Consider the following 17377-nt stretch of genomic DNA (forward strand, 5'->3'; position numbering starts at 1 on the left):
TTACCCGCCACAAGGGAGAGCGCGGGTGGTATGCCCTCCAGGTATACAGAGTGGCGAAGGAGAGGAGGGACATGCCCCCGCAGTACGAGGCTGCTGACCTGGCTGGGTCAGCCTGCAGAAACCAGGAGTTCCCCCGGAGGAAGCCCCACTGTTAAAACTGTTTCATTGAAAGAAAAAGTTTACAGACGGTATATAGTTACCCGGAAGGGTATAGCAGAGACACTGCAAGTTTAAAAAGTTATGTGTGTGTGCATAATTACCCGGTAAAGGTACAAAGACATTTAGCTTGTGGACGATGAGCAGCTAAAAACTTTTAACTGTAAATAGTTGCACTTCTTAAAGTGCCCCTTATTGGTTTTATACAACAAGACTGACCTCAGAACAAAAACCCGTGGCCGAAGACGTGGTCCAACACCTGGATCACCTATGCCCTGCAGCCCCGCCCAGGGCCTACTTTGAGGGTTTTCGGACGGGTCCCTCATGTTCATCAGAATTGCACCTTTACCAGTGAAAAGGACATTCGGCTGTAAATTTCACTGTATTTGATTGAAAATGTTTGATATGAGGAGTGTTTTATCTGCTTGAAAAATGTTTTATAAGTGTGAAGAAGAAAAATGTGTTCTTTAAAAAGTTTTATATGGTAACCTGCAATGTTTAAGTAATGTGCATCCCATAAAGGGAAGAAAAAGTTTGTTCATTATCTTCTATGCGAATGCATTCTCAAAATTGCAAGTCTAAAATGTGTTTTTACTCTGTTCCAGCCCGCGGACGTGCTGTGTTTTTACCAGGGGTGTATGTGGCGCCCCTGCGGGTTCAGTCACCACAGAGGTACTGCATCTCATCCAGAGGTGTGGTATCTCACTCTCAGGTAAGGAAGGAGTACTGCCCGGGACCCCAACACCTGCATCCAACACTACACTACTCCACACCAGCAGGAGGGGCAAGATGCACTGCTCCTCTGCTGAGCCCTGTTCCTGGCTGGAGTGGTGGGGACCAAAGTAGGGGGAACCACGTAGTGGGTGTGGGTGGAGGAAGATCAGGGGAGCACTTGTTAGGAATAGTATAAAGGGAGAACCCATCTTGAGAGTTCCAGTCAGTTCAGTAGATCAGTCTGAGAGGAGAAGTAGAGGGAGCAGGAGCTCTGTAGGAGCTCTGCTCAGGAGGAGGAGGGCCTAGCCAGAGAGGCCCAAAACTGAGAAGAGAGAGAGGATCAGGAAAGGCTCCAGGAACGTGGAAGTGACCCCAGTGGTACGGGTAGTGCTGGAGGCCACCCGTACGCCCGAATTTACCAGGAGGTGGAGGGGTTAGGTCGCACAGATGGGACCGGTCCCTAAACTAGCAGAGTTCTTTAAGCCTCAACTAGGAAACCGGAGGCTGCAGTATTTCAGGTACTGCAGCCACAAGCCACATCTAATCACCAGAAAGGTGGCCATAGTGGACTCAGGGGACAGAGAAGACGTCGCCCGGCAAGGTCCGCGGCCACTGGCCTGAGACACTGGGTGTGATGTGCAGGGAGACGGCCAGCAGAAACACACAGAAGGGGATCCCGTTATGTACTCCAGAGAGACCTGGGAGTTTGCTGAACCCCTCCCTGAGTAAGCACAGAACGCCGTGGGAAGTTACTCTAGTACTGGTAACTGGAAGTCTAAGAAACCGTGAGTAAACCCTGAGGACTGCACCTTACTGTCTCTGTGATCATTATCTGCGCCATCACCTGCGCCATACTGCCCGGCATCATCTACAACATCTACAACAGCTACACTGCCCTGGAGCTAAGCTCTTCCTGTGGAGAGCTAAACCAACTCTGCTGCATTCACACCAGCTCCAGAGGATCTGCTCCGCAGCGGCGGCTCCCTTTAGCCACATACCACAGGTGGCTTCATGAACTGTATATAAAAACTATAAATCCCCTTTAAATATTTCTCCTTTTATTGACCGCCCTGGGTCACCGCCACTGTGACATCTCTCCTAGCAACGACCGGCCCGGCACCGAGTACCCCACGGCCCAGGGGGCACGTCCGCTGCATGCAGCTGCTCGGCCATGAAGCTCCCGGCAGGGGCACAGTGTTTGTGCTGATGATGTTATACCAGAGGAGGTCAGGACTCTGCAGTCATGCGGTCAGCAGAGCGTTGGTGTCTTTTCTGCCCCCCGCTCTGTAATATTACATGGTCTTCACTTCGTACTTTTCAATAATATCACTCATAGGTGATAAAGGAAGATTCAGGAGGAGAAATGTCATGAATGGACTTATTACTCCAGAGGCTCCTATTACAGGACCACGCTGGTATCAATGAGCTCTGCTCCACCAGCCGATCTGTCACATGTTAGTAAAGGCAGATGGAATTGTGGGGGCCGGAGGTTATACACTGGGGGTGATGAGGCTGAATATTATACACTGGGGTGTAATGAGGCCGGATGCTATACATCGAGGGTGAGGGGCCAGATATTACACACTGGAGTTAATGGGGTTGGATGTTAGACTATATATGCTATACACTGGGGGTAACAGGGCCAGTTGTTATACACCAGAGGTGAGGGACCGGATGTTACACTATATATACTCTATGTTAGGTGCCGGGTGTTTGCTGGATTCAAAATGGGTCCAGAAACTTCTGTGGTCTCCCATTGCAGTCCAGCCAGGGCTGATGCTGCTCAGCATCATCATCAGTTCCAAAGCCTAGCTGGTCCACAAGAAGTACAGGTTGTCTTTTGGGCCTTTGTGCCTAGCAACATGAAGCATAGGTTGCGGAGGGAGACAGGGCTGTTAAAGTCTAAGTCCTGGTTTCTCTGCACTGAGCATGCCCGTGACATGTCGGACTGTGATTGGTGGTTCGGGAGCCAGCTGATCCGGTGACTTGGCATCGCCTGATTGGTCGCAGGTGACGTCACCAATGGTGCGACGGTGGGCAGGGCTTAATCTTTAAAAGGCCCGCCCACAAACATTGCGGCACGCTCTGATCATTGAGCAGTGATGCTGTTTTGTGGACGCTTGGCCTATAGAGCTCCACGTGTGCTTTAGTTATAATAGGCAGGCTAGTGGAAATAGGCAGGTAGCTTGGCCGTACAGACTGGCTCCGACTAGGGGGTCACCATACACCCCGAGCAGTCTGCAGATGCCGTATTCCCAGTACCGCCTGTGAGCCACGTGGTGTGATTCTCCTCAGTCCGGTAGCACGCCGGCTGAGAGCACTTCCACGCCGGCGTGAGTCACACACGCATCCTAGCGCCCACTGCGTAGTGTGGCGCCCCTGAGGGTTCGGCCGCCACAGGGATGCTGCACTTCTCTAATGGAGTGTGGTGTTCCTCCTCTGAGGTAAGAACAGTGCGATGGTCAGGACCCAACCTCCACATCCAACACCACATTTCTCCACCAGAGGGGGCTAGAATGCACTAGGTGCTGCCCTCCTGGTTACAGGGACACTGGGGAACCAAGAGTTAGGGGAACCATTTAGTGGGTGTGGGTGGAGGACTCACATTTTAGTGACACTTTAAAATTTCATATTTAATAAAAAGCCATTTTGGTTTTTGGTTCTTTTGACTGTCAATAATCGTGATCTCCCTCCCTGAGCGTGGATCCTGTGTGGGCCTGCAGAGGACAGAGACACGTCCCTCATACCTCAGCCTTGGGTCGAGGGGCAGGTTGCAGATGATGGATGTCTCAACTCGGTCAGGGACCATGACCAAGAAGGCCCGGAGCTTAGGAGTGTAGCTCCACAGCAAATGTATCCCAGGGAGGATGCAGACGGAGCGGTATACGCCACCTGTCCTCGCCAACCTGATATATTCAGAGGGATTCCGGCTGCAAGAGGGGTACCGGCCCCCGACACACGACCTTGTTACTCCATGTCCTGGTTGGGAAAGCCCGGTAGGCCCTAAGGATCCCACCGGAGCTGCCATCTGTGCCCTTTTTCTGAGAGGAGTTCAGAGGGAGACCCGGCCTATTTACACACACAGACAGGAAAGGATTCGGTCTGTAGTTCAGGAACACTCTGGTGCGGGGTCCTGATTGAACGCTGGACTTACTCGCAGGTTGTCGGACCCCCATTCCTGGTGACCGCAGAACTCCGCGGGGAGCAGGGAGTCGCCTTCCTTCTGCCATCTCTTATGTGAGTAAAGCCTTGGAAGTTCACCCCTATGGCCTCCGGACTCTTTATTCAGCGCTACACCGCATTACGCAGCACCCGGTCTCCTCTACTACTACCCCCTCCATCCTGTCTCTCTGCCCTGAGGCCTTGCTCCACCTGTGGGGAGTAGTAACAACGACGGCCGCCATACCACCATGCCTCAGCGGACTGCAGCGGCGCTGGTGGCCCCTCACCAGGTGCCACAGGTGGCGTAGTCGTAACCAGCCACTCATCCCGGATAAGCCCATACCATCCTTTTAAATTGTGACAGCCCTGGGCACGGAGCGGGTCCAGGCCACGGCTGCACCCCATCTCTCCACCTTAGGACCCGACTCCGAGTCTCCCATCTCCCAGGGTAAACAAGGGGCTTCTGAGAAGAGGCGTCACACGTAGTCCCTGACGCGCCCCCTGGGACATATTCCTTTTTGAGGGGAATACCCGGCACCGGATCAGATGGGGGGTTGTAGTCTCCGAGCGGCTGTGACCCGGCCCCGTGCCCAGGGCGTCAAGCTCAGTGTTATGTGGCAGTCCTACAGATGTTATTAAGAGTTCTTTTGTGTCGACTACGCCACCCGTTGTGATGCGGTCACTGTGGCCGCCGCTGCAGCAGGGTCCGCTGAGGCTGATGGTGGGTGCGCAGCTTGGTGGGATAACCCCCAACGGGAGGGGTATAGCCTCAGAGGGGCCAGGTGCAGATGATGGGGGTTGTGGTGGTGTAGTGCAGACGGCAGTGAAGACAGAGTCGGGTTGTGCAGTTAAGGGTGTTTACTTACTGCAGATGTTGTACTGGTCACTCCAGCTGCTAGTGACCACCCGAGCCGTGCTGCGTCCACCAGGTCCTGGATCCAGCCAACCCCCAAACAAGTCCGGAGCGTGGCCCTGAGCTCTCTTTCTGTCCCGTTCTCTGGCCGTCCCCACCAGTAATCCACCTAGGTCCAGCTCCCTCGGGCCTTCTGTTGGGACACCCTTGGCCCTGGGTTCCCTGACCCTTCATGTGGTGTGCCTTCGGGGTGGATGTGATGGGTGACCGTGGCAGACGCTGCCCACGGTCTCCGGTCTCTGGCTGGGGAATGTTTTTACCCCCACCAGCTTGGGTTCCGGTACCCTGATGCCGACTCTTCACCCGGTGCTTTTAGTTGGGATCTCAGAGTCCTTCTCTTCTGTGCTCTGGGTCTCTCTCTTTTCTCCTCTCTCACTCTGGGTCTTTGTCTTTCTTCTCTCCTCTGCTCCTGACTTGTTCTCTGCAGCTGACTGACTCTCTGCATCTGATCCTCTGCATCTGACCCTGTTCTTAGTTGGTGCCCACCTTATATACACCCTCTATGTGTGAGCTCAGGTGACCAGCACCCAATGAGCTCCTATCTTTACCCAGGCTGCTCCCCCTATCTGCCCCTACACTACTTGGGATGTACCACCCCCCTCCCACTCCAGCCAGGAACAGACTCGGTCGTACCTGCACATTTCTAAGTGGGAGTACCGTCGGTCTGCTCCTCGGAAATGGGATGTGTGTAGTGCATGCAGCCTACCGAGCTCAGATCCACACTCCTTCCTTACCCGGGAGTGGAATATCACACCTCTGGGTTGAGGTGCAATACCCCTGTAGCAGCCGAATCCTCAGGGTGCTACATTCCCCCCTGGTAAACCACAGCACGTCCTCGGGCTGTAAGACATAAAACAACACCAAAACATACAAAATTTTCATATAAACATATAAAACATATAAAAACATTATATAAATAACATATCTTAGCAGATAAAACTTTCTCGTCGTCTCAGGCTCCTGGTTCCTCCTCCTCCGGACACTGTGCAACGTGTGTCCGGGAAAAGTGCGACAGTCTCTTAGAAAAACTGGTTTTCTATAAAACCGGTAGGGGGCGCTTTAGGAAGCGCAACTATATACAGGGGAAGTTGGCCGCTCTCAGTCCTCGGCCAGGTAAGGAGGGAAAGGGAATGGCTGCTCACAGTCCTCAGCCTGTGGGATTAAGGGGTTAACGGGTAAACAGTTCACTCAGCTGGTCCCAACGGGGACTATATATAAGTATCAACAGTTTCTTTGGTACCCGATCGGGTAACTATTTACATCACTTCTCTGCCGCACTCAACGGCGTCTTCCTCCTGCTCTTTGCTTGTAGCTGGTGGTAACTTCAGACCCGTTCGGGCACGTATGCTGGGCAAACAGGTCCTCTCCCAGACGCGGCACCCTTGGTTTTACGGGTGCGGGCGCGGTGGTGGTGGCGCCCGGATTGCCCAGGCCTTGCGGCCAGGCCTGGGGCACCTGGAAGGTGAAGGGCACCGTTAGGACGGCGGCGCCCTGGGCTACCTGGCCTTGCGGCCAGGCCGGAGGCTCCGCGGAGGTAGGGGGCGCTGTTGGTGTTGCGGCGCCCGGGGGTACTAGGCCTTGCGACCAGGCTGGTGGTACTTCCTGCTTGGTCACGCTCGGGGTCGAGGCGTGTGACGTCACAGGGGTCGCGGCGGCGGCTTCCGGTTGGGGCCTAGTCTGCGTCGGTGACATGGCGTTTTCGGGCACAGCAGGGGGACTTTCGGGCTCTGCGACGGGGAGCTGGGGCAGGTAAGCGGTGTCACGGCTTGGGGTATAGGCGTCCCCTTTACCTGCCTCCATGCGTTCGGCTCCCTTCTCGGCGCCGTCTCCGGCCTTGGGTCCTCCCGCGCCATCCTCAGAGGCGGTCTCCTTCCTCATCTCGGCTGGCGTGCTCCGGGTCTCGGTTTGCTGGGCCATCTCACGGCTCCACTCCGCCAATATCTCGCGCTGTACCCGGGCCATCCTCCGTGCGAGGCCCTCCAGGGCAGTCTGCGCACACTCCCGGTCTCGGGGGAGCTGTGCAAGGACCTCCACTAGGCCTAGTGGGGTCGTGGTGTCCAGCAGGCTCCTGACCAACGGGTCGGTGCTGCTCTGCTCTTCTTCCAGCAGGCTCCTGGCCAGCGGGCCGGTGCTGCTCTGCTCTCTGGACATCTCCGGGTGAGCTTCTCTGCTACTCTTCTCCAGGCTTCCTGCCTCCGGGTGCACTCGCTCCAGACTGCTCCAGGCGGCACCCATCTTCGTTCTTTTCTTTCGTCTCCTCCCACTTCGAGGGCGGTCCCGGGGCAACTCGGCGACTGTCAGCTCCAGGGGAAGTTCTTTCACGCTGACAGACACCTCCAGCATCACAGTCTCTGTTGGTGGGGGCGGTTTCCACTTTTGGCGCCATTTTCTGTCCTGGCCCACGATGGGAGGCGGCCTCTCGCCCTCCTTTGGCACGCCCATAATGGCGTCCGCTGCTCTTCCAAGGCGGGAAATCTGCGGTTTTGGCGGGAAGCGTCGCCCAGTGGCGGGAAACTCTGCAGATGGCGGGAACAAGTTGGAAATGGCGGACAATCGGCGGGAAACGACTGGTGATGGAGTCCGATGGCGTGGACCCTCCGGAACCGGCGGGAGACTTCTTTCTGAGGTAAACTTGCACTTTTCTTCAGGCACGCAGTACCCGGGTGTTGCGGGCACGTAATCCTGCCGACTACGCCAAAGTTGACGCGCCCCCTGGGACATATTCCTTTTTGAGGGGAATACCCGGCACCGGATCAGATGGGGGGTTGTAGTCTCCGAGCGGCTGTGACCCGGCCCCGTGCCCAGGGCGTCAAGCTCAGTGTTATGTGGCAGTCCTACAGATGTTATTAAGAGTTCTTTTGTGTCGACTACGCCACCCGTTGTGATGCGGTCACTGTGGCCGCCGCTGCAGCAGGGTCCGCTGAGGCTGATGGTGGGTGCGCAGCTTGGTGGGATAACCCCCAACGGGAGGGGTATAGCCTCAGAGGGGCCAGGTGCAGATGATGGGGGTTGTGGTGGTGTAGTGCAGACGGCAGTGAAGACAGAGTCGGGTTGTGCAGTTAAGGGTGTTTACTTACTGCAGATGTTGTACTGGTCACTCCAGCTGCTAGTAACCACCCGAGCCGTGCTGCGTCCACCAGGTCCTGGATCCAGCCAACCCCCAAACAAGTCCGGAGCGTGGCCCTGAGCTCTCTTTCTGTCCCGTTCTCTGGCCGTCCCCACCAGTAATCCACCTAGGTCCAGCTCCCTCGGGCCTTCTGTTGGGACACCCTTGGCCCTGGGTTCCCTGACCCTTCATGTGGTGTGCCTTCGGGGTGGATGTGATGGGTGACCGTGGCAGACGCTGCCCACGGTCTCCGGTCTCTGGCTGGGGAATGTTTTTACCCCCACCAGCTTGGGTTCCGGTACCCTGATGCCGACTCTTCACCCGGTGCTTTTAGTTGGGATCTCAGAGTCCTTCTCTTCTGTGCTCTGGGTCTCTCTCTTTTCTCCTCTCTCACTCTGGGTCTTTGTCTTTCTTCTCTCCTCTGCTCCTGACTTGTTCTCTGCAGCTGACTGACTCTCTGCATCTGATCCTCTGCATCTGACCCTGTTCTTAGTTGGTGCCCACCTTATATACACCCTCTATGTGTGAGCTCAGGTGACCAGCACCCAATGAGCTCCTATCTTTACCCAGGCTGCTCCCCCTATCTGCCCCTACACTACTTGGGATGTACCACCCCCCTCCCACTCCAGCCAGGAACAGACTCGGTCGTACCTGCACATTTCTAAGTGGGAGTACCGTCGGTCTGCTCCTCGGAAATGGGATGTGTGTAGTGCATGCAGCCTACCGAGCTCAGATCCACACTCCTTCCTTACCCGGGAGTGGAATATCACACCTCTGGGTTGAGGTGCAATACCCCTGTAGCAGCCGAATCCTCAGGGTGCTACAGTCCCTGTGTAGTTAACAGGGCTACAGCTACTTCCCCGGTCGCACATGTCCCGTGCTGTTAACGGAGATTGAGCGAACCGCTATACCCGTTCCTGTGTGCAGTAACATGGAAGGGTTTATCATTTAAGTTGGTTGCTTTCATTCTCACCCGGAAAGTGTTTGGCAGCAGTCCACCAGGCTGCATTGCGGACCCCGGGGTCAGTTGCGTTCCATTATAATAAAGTTGTTTGCAACCGTCCTCCTAACACACTATATATGTTAGATGTTACACTATATATACTATACACTGGGGGTAACGGGGCCAGTTGTTATACACCAGAGGTGAGGGACCAGATGTTATACACTGGGGGTAATGGGGCCGGATGTTACACTATATATACACTATATATGTTAGATGTTACACTATATATACTATACACTGGGGGTAAAGGGGCCGGTTGTTATACACCAGAGGTGAGGGGCCGGATGTTATATACTGGGGGTAATGGGGCCGCATGTCATACACCGGGGGGTAATACGTGTCTATGGAGTGTAGAAGAACTTTCATGGATCCCCGCTATGCAAAACAGTTTTTCCATTAGGGAATGTTGCCTTCTGTTAACACATGTAGCTTTTTGCCATGTGCGTGCAGGCTGGTCTGGTATTGTGATATTTAAAGGGACATAATCAACTAATTTGATGGTATTATTTTATGTATTTCCATACAAATTGGAGTTTAATATTTGCTCTCATGGAGCTGAGGTTCCCCTATTAATAGAAAGCCTAAATGATATAACACGATTAATCAAGGCAGATTTATAATAGGGTCTTTTGTGAACAATACAAATGTAAAAACAGTTTTCACATATCTTACTTCAAGACTAATATATAATCAGTTAAAGTTACAGGCCGAAAGCCTGAGGCTGCACTACTGAGACATTCTTATCTCCGCCCGATGCTTTGTTGTCATAGAGACCCAAGTCACCGCATATGACCAGCCCAGGGGATGGGGATGACTCTATACCCGGGCCTTTCCCTTGGGGATGTCGCGGTGGTCGGCTCCCGGGCCCGTACCCTGGGGTCACTCTTTAAAAAGGGGATTGTATATTAGGATAATAGGTTTGTTAGTTTTATGAAAGTTCGTGACGCCACCTGTGGTTTCTGGTGACAATCACCAGCGCTGCGCAGTCCACTGAGGCCGGTGATAAGGCAGCTCGATGGTATAGCTCCCCACAGATGGAGCTAGGCCTCAGGGCAGCGTAGGGAAAAGGGATGCAGGACAGGTGAGACCCAGCCGGATCAGAGCAAGAACAGGGACAGACACGATAGTCACTTCAGTACCTTTTACTGGTGGAAATTCAGGCACATCCCGGAGCACTGTAGGGTGAAGGGTGCATATCAGGATCCTCCCCAATGAGCGGGTGTAGGGCCTCCTGTTTCTTGCCTCTGCGTAGTAAGTTTCTGACCTGCCTGGAGCTAGGCCTAACTTTGTCTCTGTCCTGCGCTGGCTGACCTTGTGGTAGGGCCTTCTCTTGGAGTACACGCTCCTCAGCTTGCGGGGCCTATGTGTCTCCCGAATCTGTTACGCATCAGCACTTTAGCGATCCTGGGACTTGTAGTTCTCCAGGGATTCCGGTTATGCCTTACTGGGTCATAGAGATCCCGGTAAGCTCAGACCCGGTGTCCGGTTACTTCTTCGCAGTGAGCCAGTAAAGCTCCTCTGCCCCCTATGTACTAACTCTCCACTCGCCTTCGGCCTACTCGGGCCCTCACTAGGCTATACACACTAACGGCAGCTTGCCGCGCTTCACCGATCTTATGGCGCCGGCACACCTAAAGCTCTAACTGAGCTACAACTGACCTGAGCTCGACTCTGTATTCAGACCTGTACTTGCTGAACTCTCCAGAGGAACTGAACTGCCTGGCTCCACCTACCCTATTTATATCCCTAAAGGGCTCCCTCTGGTGGTCTGAGGTGGAAGGTGGAGATGTGTGAATGTTTATGGGGGCCTCTTGTGGAGGAATCCATCAATGCACCCTTCTAGGATCTGTGATACCAAGCGCAGTTGGGCGTCACACATACACGAATGTTTGCATGTGTCTGCAGACACTTTGCTCGATTCAAAGAGGAAGATGTAGAAATTGATATGGATGATGAATTTGGGTCTGTACAAGGTCTCCATGACAACACTGCATGTGACAGAACGCAGACGGCGGCCATGTTAGGCTTTGGGCCCATAACTTCAAGTGTTCAAAACTCACCCTAGAAATAAGATATTAAACAACAGTTTTCACAATTTTACTGTGCAATAAATGGGCATTTGTAAGACGGAAAATGAGATCGACGGAACTGAAATGTTTAGTGCTATGCTTTCCAAGATGAGGTGCAGCTGGATGATGTGTTACTGACAATGCCGATATTACCAAGCAGCGATCATGGGGGACAAGGATTTCCTGTCAGTTATTCCACTGAGAAAAACAACAGTTGTCCACTTTAAAATGGCTGATAACAGGGAACAATAAACAGAATTAAATCCTGACCTCAATGGTGTTGGATGGAGACATGATATAAACAGCGGCCGGAGCCAGCGTTTCAATATTTGAGAGACTATCGCTCCCCAAAATCTTGATCAGCAAATTCCTCTTAACTTGGAGGTAATTTCCTAGATGTTCTCCTATGAATATGAAAGCAGTCATTACTGGGGGATGGAAGAATAGATAATAGATACATAGATAATAGATAGATAGATAGATAGATAGATAGATAGATAGATAATAGATAGATAATAGATAGATAGATAATAGATAGATAGATAGATAGATAGATAGATAGATAGATAGATAGATAATAGATAGATAATAGATAGATAGATGATAGAGGGATAGATAGATGATAGATAGATAATAGATAGATGATAGATAATAGATAGATAATAGATAGATGGATAATAGATAGATAATAGATAGATGGATAATAGATAGATAGATAATAGATAGATAATAGATATATAGATAGATAGATAGATGATAGATAGATAGATAATAGATAGATGATAGATAATAGATATATAATAGATAGATGGATAATAGATAGATAATAGATAGATGGATAATAGATAGATAGATAGATGATAGATAGATGATAGATAGATAGATAGATAATAGATAGATAGATGATAGATAGATAGATAGATAGATAGATGATAGATAGATAATAGATAGATAGATAAATAGATAATAGATAGAGATATAGATAATAGATAAATAGATAGATAGATAGATAATAGATAGATAGATGATAGATAGATAGATAGATAATAGATAGATAGATAATAGATAGATAATAGATAGATAGATAATAGATAGATAGATAGATGGATAGATGATAGATAATAGATAGATAGATAATAGATAGATAATAGATAGATAGATAATAGATAGATAGACAGATAGATAGATAGATGATAGATAATAGATAGATAGATAATAGATAGATGATAGATAGATAGATAGATAGATAATAGATAGATAGATAGATAATAGATAGATAATAGATAGATAATAGATAGATAATAGATAGATAATAGATAGATAGATAATAGATAGATAATAGATAGATAGATAATAGATAGATAATAGATAGATAGATAATAGATAGATAATAGATAGATAGATAATAGATAGATAATAGATAGATAGATAGATAGATAGATAGATAGATAATAGATAGATAGATGATAGATAGATAGATAGATGATAGATAGATAGATAGATGATAGATAGATAATAGATAGATAATAGATAGATAGATAGATAGATAGATGATAGATAGATAATAGATAGATAGATAGATAATAGATAGATAGATAGATAGATAATAGATAGATAGATAGATAGATAATAGATAGATAGATAGATGATAGATAGATAGATAGATGATAGATAGATAATAGATAGATAATAGATAGATAGATAGATAGATAGATGATAGACAGATAATAGATAGATAATAGATAGATAGATAGATAATAGATAGATAGATAGATAGATAATAGATAGATAGATAGATAGATAATAGATAGATAGATAGATAGATAATAGATATTAAGTACAGAAAGTACAGAAGTAATTGTCAATGATATTGGAAAAGCACAAAAAGATCTACAGCAGCCCAGCATGTGAACAGTTACTTTTGCGTCGTCAGACACCCCCCACCCGATCACCAGTAACAATCACTCACCTATTATTACACCGTGACCTTTAATATTGTAAAATATATTTTCTTCTACTGTGAAATGTGAAATCCCAGAGAGGCTGAGGCCACGAGCGAAGGAGTTCACCACAACACATCCCTGGATATAGGAACCTGTGACGGGACAGGTAATGACACAGGACCTTAATGATGGCAGAACAAGTATGTAGATGACCGAGCTAAACCACCTGGACTGCAGCTTGAGACACCAAAATTATAACAGCCCATAAAGCCATGTACCCACATGTGACAATTCTATTTTTCCATTGCATTTTCTTTCTGCAGGTGTCTGCACCAACATACGCAATTGTAATCTGATCTGATTTTCATGCTTTTGCTATGGTTTTTTTATGCATTTCTCCTTAATTATTTTGTTTAAAAATATTGGAATTCTACAAACAGTGACTGCACCAGCAGAATCGTGAGTGCAGCTCTGGAGTATAATACAAGATGTAACTCAGGATCAGTAATGTAATATATGTACACAGTGACTGCACCGGCAGAATAGTGAGTGCAGCTCTGGAGTATAATACAGGATGTAACTCAGGATCAGTAATGTAATGTATGCACACAGTGACTGCAGAAGCAGAATAGTGAGTGCAGCTCTGGAGTATAATATAGGATGTAACTCAGGATCAGTACAGGATCAGTAATGTAATATATGTACACAGTGGCTGCACCAGCAGAATAGTGATTGCAGCTCTGGAGTATAATACAGGATGTAACTCAGGATCAGTACAGGATCAGTAATGTAATATATGTACACAGTGGCTGCACCAGCAGAATAGTGAGTGCAGCTCTGGAGTATAATACAGGAGGTAACTCAGGATCAGTACAGGATCAGTAATGTAATATATGTACACAGTGGCTGCACTAGCAGAATAGTGAGTGCAGCTCTGGGGTATAATACAGGATGGAACTCAGGATCAGTACAGGATAAGTAATGTAATGTACGTACACAGTGACTCCACCAGCAGAATAGTGAGTGCAGCTCTGGGATATAATACAGGATGCAACTCAGGATCAGTAATGTAATGTATGTACACAGTGAGTGCACCAGCAGAATAGTGAGTGCAGCTCTGGAGTATAATACAGGATGTAACTGAGGATCAGTAGAGGATCAGTAATGTAATGTATGTACACAGTGACTGCACCAGCAGAATAGTGAGTGCAGCTCTGGATTATAATACAGGAGGTAACTCAGGATCAGTACAGGATCAGTAATGTAATATATGTACACAGTGACTGCACCAGCAGAATAGTGAGTGCAGATCTGGAGTATAATACAGGATGTAACTCAGGATCAGTAATGTAATGTATGTACACAGTGACTGCACCAGCAGAATAGTGAGTGCAGCTCTGGAGTATAATACAGGATGTAACTCAGGATCAGTAATGTAATGTATGTACACAGTGACTGCACCAGCAGAATAGTGAGTGCAGCTTTGGAGTATAATACAGGATGTAACACAGGATCAGTAATGTAATGTATGTACACAGTGACTGCACCAGCAGAATAGTGAGTGCAGCTCTGGAGTATAATACAGGATGTAACACAGGATCAGTAATGTAATATATGTGCACAGTGACTGCACCAGCAGAATAGTGAGTGCAGCTCTGGAGTATAATACAGGATGTAACTCAGGATCAGTAATGTAATATATGTACACAGTGACTGCACCAGCAGAATAGTGAGTGCAGCTCTGGGATATAATACAGGATGTAACTCAGGATCAGTAATGTAATATATGTACACAGTGACTCCACCAGCAGAATAGTGAGTGCAGCTCTGGAGTATAATACAGGATGTAACTCAGGATCAGTACAGGATCAGTAATGTATGTAGTTAAGGTAGAGTAACACTACATTAAAAACTCAGTGCTTTTGTCTGGGGTTATATTTGGATAGTAGAGGTTATTCCAGCATCAGTTTGTCATTTTCAGGTTTTCTATGGACAGTAAAAAGCAATGAAATCTTACCGCTTTCTTTCCTTACTACTGTATATAATTTATAGTAATGTGTAAGTGAAGATCTCAGATCTTTATCCCTCTAGTTTCAGAAATAAGAGAATTAAATATGCAGATATTTCTAACAAATCATCTCTACAGGGAAACGTGTCCTTCCTACCGAACATGGGTCCATTGCCAGCAATACTGAGGGCACTGCGTGACTGCGCGAAGCCTTGGCCGGCGTGCAGGAAGCGGACTCCCGAGATTTGGACCAAACTTGTCTCATCCTTTAAGGCTTGAGCGATAAACATCATTCCCAGATCTTGAGACCCCAGTGTTTTCTCACTTCTATCATAGGGACAATCTGTTATTTCTGAAATAGAGATGAAGAAATGTAGAATTGTCACCACCGATGATGAAGAAAAGCCACGTCTGGACCAATATAGACATATAGAATTTATTTGGTTACTTATGGGACTGGGATTATTTGGGTTCATAAGAGGCAACTATTCGCTTGCAGAAGCCCCTCACCCCCTCTATAATTATAGTGCATGATTTATCTAAACAAGTATAACATTCATCCTGATTAATATCCTATTTTATAATGATCAGACTTCCACTTTCAGGATATATCTCATTACCCACCGCATAAACATTGAGCTAAATACTATAATTTTCACTACCACTATCCTCCATTAGGGGGAGCTCTGGAGCTTCTTGCATACTGTGTATACATAGAACCCAATAAAATAACTGTATGCAGTAGGCTCCCTCTAGAGGCTGCTGCAGGAAGCAACAAATTCATCATTTTCCTTCAGAAGAAAACCAGGATTTGGAGTTTGGTATCACAAAACTGGGTCCTGACGTGACTGTGTTAAAAGGTGGGCATTCTCTTCAAGGATGAGGGGCTATGGTCCTTTTACAGTCCAAATCTGGGGAAATGAACAGTCATAGGGAGTGTCCTATTATACCGCCTCGTACAAGGGGTTGTCAGTAGGGATGAACAGACCTGAGGAAGTTCGGGTTCTGCTACCCGAGCCGAAAGTTATTCCAAAATTCGGTGTAGGTTACAGAACTGTGCTCAAACTTGAACCAGATCCCGAACCCCATTGAAAAAAAATGGGGACCCAAACTTTTGAGCTGGAAAATATTCTCTTTCTCTGTGCAACGGATTTCCTTTGCTCATCTCTAGTGTTCAGCCTCTGAAGGCTATTTTTTTATTTTTTACTTAAATTTGTTTTCGTTAAAAAATTTTCACCATTTGGCTTTTACAGTCTCTTTCTTCTACTGCACATTCAACTTTGTTGTGGTCTGTGATCATAAATCAGCTAAGAGCAGCTCAGAAAAAGACAGATTAAAGTATTAGAAACCCTCCTCAATGGACCATCAGAATGAGCTCACTGATGGATTCTCAGTTAACTCCTTCTGCAGCCAAAAATATAAATTGCAACACAAAGGCTATAAAAGATAAACGGTGAAAATTTTTTAAGAAAACCCAAATCAATTTTTTTGCTAAAAATGCATGTATTTCAGTAAGAAGAACACTTTACAGATGACCTACCGTGATACTTTGGAATGTATTAGTTAAATGTATTTCTAGGGTGCGACTATTTACCGGAGACTCCTGCTTCCTGACATCTCATGGAGCGGGTGGTGTACTCGTCTGTTAGGTTCCCTTGTATAGTGATATCTCTGCTTACGAGGGCCACTATGGGCCTTAAGGAGACATACCCAACCTCGAGGGGTTGATCGAGAATATCATAGGCATATCTGCAACATGAAACACAATTTCACTGACCTAAATTTGTGCACAGAAAACATAACTGACTGAGAATTAAATACTTTGTATATATGGGATATAATGGGTAAGGTTTCTCCTTGTGGACAGTGACATGACAGGCTTGGCATGCCAGTATGAGGAGGCTTAAACACCTTGAATGCTCCTCTGGGTAATTAAATATGCAAATTTGATATTTAAATATGCAAAAATGATAGGGAATGTAGATTTGTGAGCCCCAATGGGGACAGTGCCGATAATGTCTGTAAATTGTCTGAATTGTAAAGTGCTGCGGAATATGTTGGCGAAATATAAATAGAAGGATTATTATTATTATTATTATTATATTGTCTCTTCAGAGACGAAGAGGACTTGAACTCTAGTGCCACCTATAAGTCCTCTTCCTCTCTGAAGAGACAATTTGCATACTTTGTATATATAAAATGTAGCAAGAGTTAAAGGAATTTTTTGGACCATGGAAGACAAAGGGACATAAGAGAGTAGACCACAATAAAGGGAACCTGATTCCTGCTGTCCAAACCAC

General features: G+C 47.7%; 1 protein-coding gene across 3 annotated transcripts in view; it reads right to left on the reverse strand.

Annotated features, from left to right (window-relative positions):
- Nucleotides 1–17377, reverse strand: part of PKHD1 (PKHD1 ciliary IPT domain containing fibrocystin/polyductin) — a 1008258-nt gene that overhangs the window by 568223 nt on the left and 422658 nt on the right. For all 3 annotated transcript variants that reach the window (XM_073674041.1, XM_073674039.1, XM_073674040.1), the window contains 4 exons: nucleotides 16672–16826; nucleotides 15235–15429; nucleotides 13096–13221; nucleotides 11397–11530 (listed from right to left, as the gene is read on the reverse strand). In XM_073674041.1, the coding sequence (XP_073530142.1) occupies nucleotides 11397–11530; nucleotides 13096–13221; nucleotides 15235–15429; nucleotides 16672–16826 (610 nt within the window). The remainder of the gene's footprint in view (nucleotides 1–11396; nucleotides 11531–13095; nucleotides 13222–15234; nucleotides 15430–16671; nucleotides 16827–17377) is intronic.

The sequence above is a fragment of the Phyllobates terribilis genome, unplaced genomic scaffold (assembly GCF_046119375.1).
Source record: "Phyllobates terribilis strain yellow unplaced genomic scaffold, ASM4611937v1 Scaffold_3__8_contigs__length_932513732, whole genome shotgun sequence".
Classification (NCBI taxonomy): domain Eukaryota; kingdom Metazoa; phylum Chordata; class Amphibia; order Anura; family Dendrobatidae; genus Phyllobates; species Phyllobates terribilis.